At 36.9% G+C, this 5,056-nt stretch overlaps 1 protein-coding gene across 1 annotated transcript in view; it reads right to left on the reverse strand.

The window, feature by feature from the left end:
• The window catches only part of LOC109848756 (probable ureidoglycolate hydrolase), a 21,134-nt gene continuing 19,963 nt past the window's right edge, over nt 3,886-5,056 (reverse strand). Inside the window, exons 11-12 of the mRNA XM_020418409.1 lie at nt 4,470-4,510; nt 3,886-4,317 (exon numbers count right to left, since the gene is read on the reverse strand). Coding sequence (XP_020273998.1) covers nt 4,220-4,317; nt 4,470-4,510 — 139 coding nt within the window. The 3' untranslated portion in view covers nt 3,886-4,219. The remainder of the gene's footprint in view (nt 4,318-4,469; nt 4,511-5,056) is intronic.

Raw genomic sequence — 5,056 nt, forward strand, 5'->3', positions numbered from 1 at the left:
GTGGTAGATCCGAATAGTCGGCTCGTAACCTAAAAGACCGCTGACAGTTTATAAACATGAAAGCAATGGTTGTGGTAGATCCGAATAGTCGGCTCGTAACCTAAAAGACCGCTGACAGTTTATAAACATGAAAGCAATGGTTCATTAACTAAAGCGTCCGCTCGATAACCAAAGTGCCACTCCGTTATTTCTCTCCACTCGATAACCGAAGTGCCACTCCGCTCGATAACTGAAGCGTCTGCTCGATAACGATAACCAAAGTGCCACTCCGCTCGATAACTAAAGCGTCCGCTCGATAACCAAATTGTTGCATGATCTCTGTTGACGTCACCCCACCACATTGCAGCAACTATCCAAGAAAGGCAACCCGAATTTTCTAAAATGACAAGAACCGTTATTTCTCTCGAACTTGGCTTCTCTAGTCCAAGTCCAAGTAAAAGGGGCCAGTGTTGTACCCCAAAATTTGTCAAGTATAATGAATCCCCCTAAGGTAGACGTGTTATGTTTGGCTGGTCTACCACCCCCCCTCCCCGGCCGGAGTCATGATGACTCTTTGGACGACGTCAGCACTTCAACCTCCCTATCCATGTCGCTATAACACAAGGATGACTCTCATGCTCTGTGATTGACACATGTAAAGCGCCGCCTGATCAAACCTCCTGCATCCAACCTAATCAAATTACCAAATATTCCCCTAGAAATTCCTATAAATTGGGGTCATTTCTTCTGCATGAAGATATAAACGATCGGAACTGGAGAACACTCTAAATTCATATCTTAAAAAGTATTCAATATATAACTGACTTTAGCGTCGGATGACCTATTGGGGAACTCAACGCCGATCTCCTAATGGGGTTACTATGTGCATGAATCTTCGACCGCGGTCATAATCATCCATCAAAAGAGATAAAAGAGATCGTAAACTCCCTCTAAATCATGATCAGTCCTCTAATTAGTTGATCGGCATCAACAATGATAATTAAACTCCCCAGACACCTTCAAAATCACGTCCTCGTAATCATCAACCCGAAATTATTTATCTGGGCCGTCCGTGAAAATTCGTTCATTATTTTTGAGAAAAAATAGCTAAAATTTGCTTTACGCATGCCTTCATTTATCCATATATATTACACCAGAAAAAGGTCATACATCTAATCGACACTTACGTCCCCGCGTCCAACCAAACCCACCTATTTGCGGTAATTTAGACTGTGGATGTAGATTTTGAGAGCGACCCAACGTACCTTAATATTCAGTAGGTGCCCCCACCAAAAGGTCGGCTGTTTATGGTCACTTTTGTAGAGACAGTAGAAAGGGGAAGAGATTTATGAGTCCATGTTTGAGTCCCGTGAGAAACACAAGGGTTGTTGTTCTCTCTCTCTCTCTTCACGGAGAAGAGGCAGGTAGAGTACAAAATTGATTATTAAGTTCTTTATTTATTTTTAGTTCTCATCTGTTTTTGATATGCAACAATTTTTCAAAACAGTCTCATTTCTTTTTTTTTATTTTTAAAATCCACTGATTTTTTATTTATCAAAACCGACCCGTTTTTTGCCACGTCAGCCTAATCACCGTCCTAAATAGTCGGGGTTGCTAATCCCGACTATTTAGGACATAAAATTTTAGGGTTTTAGGCTTCTAATTGGGGTTTAACGCACTCCTAAATAGTCGGGGTAGGCAACCCCGACTATTTAGGACGGTGATTAGACTTAAGTGGCAAAAAACGGGTTGGTTTTGATAAATAAAAAAAAAATCGGTGGATTTTAAAAATAAAAAAAATAAAATAAAATGAGGCTATTTTGAAAAATTGTTCTTTGATGTGTGCTTTCCAACTCTTTCTTGGGACAGAGCTAGTCACATTTCTCACCCTTTTTTTATATCTTTTTACAAAATTGAGATTCTATAAAGTGGCCCAGATGGTAACAGTGTGGGGGTGAGTAGCGATACTTTGTGGGGTGAGCTTTCCTTATGAATGAGAAGGTGATCGAGCGTAGACCATCAACAGGAGGTCCAAAAAATAATTAAACAACGATGACATATTTTTAACATCTAAGCATTATTACACGATTAAGCTTTCGAAATCATGATTCAATTTTATCTATAGTGTTTATAATATCACTCTTCTTAATTACCTTCTTTTATTAAAATAATTTTATGACATCTTTCTCGTCAATGTTATAAATAAAGTATATATATTTTCAATACAAGGCATCAATCATATCATATGTTCATCTTTTATTTAAATTTAAGGAATTGAGGGCGAGTGAGAAGAGAGGAATCGATGAGCAAGGGTGAAGAGAAAAAGTGGATTGTTGGGTTTATTTCGTAGCCGCAGTTCCCAACTCGCATGTAGTTCGATATTAGTATCACAAATATATAAATTTATTTTTGATATAATTAGTTCCCCAGATTATTGAAATTAGTCCCCAACTCTTATAGCCATTTAATTTTAAATTGGTCTCCATAGCAGTTATTTGATTTGGAGTGGATAATTACTTTAATTTTAACTGATCTGGGAGATTAATTTTAAACAACTTCCATGATTTGGGGGACTAGTTTCAAAATGTAAAGATTTGGGAGACTACTTCAAAACACTTCAAACATTTAAGGGACTAATTTTAAAATATGAAAATCTGGGGAACTAGTTAGCTCTTATTTACATATTTTCATTGTTATTTCTAGATGGGGCCAAGGGGCCCTGGCCATTTGATTCTACTTCCCTTCATAGAACATTACGTAATGTCTCTGGATGAGAAGAGACCCCCGCAAGTGGCATAGTGGTTGGGGCTTGGAACCTCAGCTCAAAAGACCAAGGATTGATCCATGTATGTGACATGTCTATCCCTAACTTCTAATTATTAAGCATTACAACATCTATGCTATATATTCACCTGTTTGTGGACTGTGAAAAGGAGGTGCATACCCTAGTGTTTACTTGGCTGGTACTAAGCCTCGGTTCCTTGCACCAAAGGAAAGGAAAGAAAAAAAAAATTAAAGAGAAAACAGAGAGAGATGGATCAATAATATCCATTAAAGAATAAATATGATGCATCTAAACAAGAAAGAGACCACTATGATGCATCTAAACAAGAAAGAGGCCACTCTGATTATATTCATGACTTGGTGTTGTTATTGGTTTCGAGGATCCCAATTATGCTGGCCAAAATTACACAGAACCATCATTAGACTCGTAACCCAGAGAATACAATCTTTCTTTCTGTCTGAAAGGATTTTTTGTGTCCCGTGAAGTGCCCTCTCCATGGCGTTTGACTCTCGCAAACAGCAATCTGAGCTGGCTGCTTTCAGTGTCCAAGCAACAGGTATCATCATTAAGCCCTGAGCTTACACGAGACATCCATACTTTAGCGGACAAATTTTTAAAACCATCCGGTTTTGAAATTTATTCCCAAAAAAAGATCCTTTTCAACTTTAATTACAAAAACAGACCCAGTTGGATGAAACTGGATCTGTTTTTGAAAAAAAAATTCAAACTTCACGGGAGTTGAACTCCCGTGAAGTTTTTTCTCATAACAAAACTTCATGGGAGTTCAACTCCCGTGAAGTTTGAATTTTTTTTTCAAAAAACAGACCCAATTTCATCCAACTGGGTCTGTTTTTGTAATTAAAGTTAAAATAAGTCGTTTTTTATAAATAAATTTTAAAAAAGGATGGTTTTGAAAATTTGTCCATACTTCAGCAGCTGAGCAGCGAACATCGAAGCGTGCTCGGTCCGTATCTACTGCACAGAAGAAAAGATGAGGCTAATAGTAACCTGCTTGTTACTATCGCGACAAAATTAAGAAAAATAAGATGAATTGTTATCCTCTCATCTTCTTTCTAAAAAAATTGGGTGATCATCTTTCTAAATCACAGCCATTGTATACGCATCGAACAAGTTTTTATTTAACAATTTTTTTAGCTAACATTATACCACATTGCATCACATTCCTTCCAATTCACAATCACTCTGAAATTCATGAACTTCCACAGCCTAGAAGGAAGACTGGAGGTTCTGAAGCTTGACGATATGAACTCCTAGATTTGAACAGCTTTATGGCTTATTGACTTCGTATTCTGTACATGTTTTATTGATTGAAGAATACATACAAATATCTCCATTGTTATTGCTATGATGAGCATCCGTGCTTGGAGCTATGCATTACTGGAGACTATCAGCATCACAAGCACTTGAACAGTGAAAGCAGCTGGATGTCTCAGATCAATCTACAGATAATTTGGCAAGAGTCAGCGCCAACACCTTGACTCCATTTGCTATGTCTTCCATAGAGGCGTATTCTTCGGGCTTATGGCTATAACCTGCACAAAGCCAAGTAAAGGATGACGTTATGTACAACATTTAGTTTGAAAACATTTTAAAAATTTTCCCCAAATATTCATTATCTATTTCAATCATTAGACTTATCAAAATCGAGGATAATTGAAGTTTAAGGGCGTCATGGAGTACAAACCTTTGTTGCACGGAATGAAAATCATGCCCATTGGAGATATTCTGCGTGTAATAACAATTCCATGATAGTAAGCAGGAATTTAGAGAGAAGAAAAAACATAAATATTACTATTAGATAGTAGCAAACATGCACCTATTCAGGTAAAAGTCCTTGCTCTAATAAAAATATCTTTTCAGGATACATCCAAAACACATACAGAAGAATTAATTACTTAACTTGAATGATTGATTATATAAAACAATCAGATAAACTTCATGATTTGTAATTGAGGAACTTCAGATTGACACAGCAAATTCTGTGCAATGTCCAGAAAATTTTATACTCCAAACTCGAGTAAACTTTGCCAATAGAGAAATATTGTATATTACATTAAAAAGAGAAAATTTCACAAAACAATCAAGAAATTTGGCCCACTTTGAGATAGCCCCAAAAAATTTGAAAATTTCACTTAACCTCAAAACTTTTGCATTTCTCTATTTTCAGATAATACCCAACTTTTGGAGGGGTCATATGAAAAGAGTTTTGGGGGTGAAGTGATATTTCCAAACTATTTGGGGACTTGTCCTAAAATGGACTGAACTTCTTTT

Source organism: Asparagus officinalis, chromosome 7, assembly GCF_001876935.1.
Source record: "Asparagus officinalis chromosome 7, Aspof.V1, whole genome shotgun sequence".
In the NCBI taxonomy this organism is placed as follows: domain Eukaryota; kingdom Viridiplantae; phylum Streptophyta; class Magnoliopsida; order Asparagales; family Asparagaceae; genus Asparagus; species Asparagus officinalis.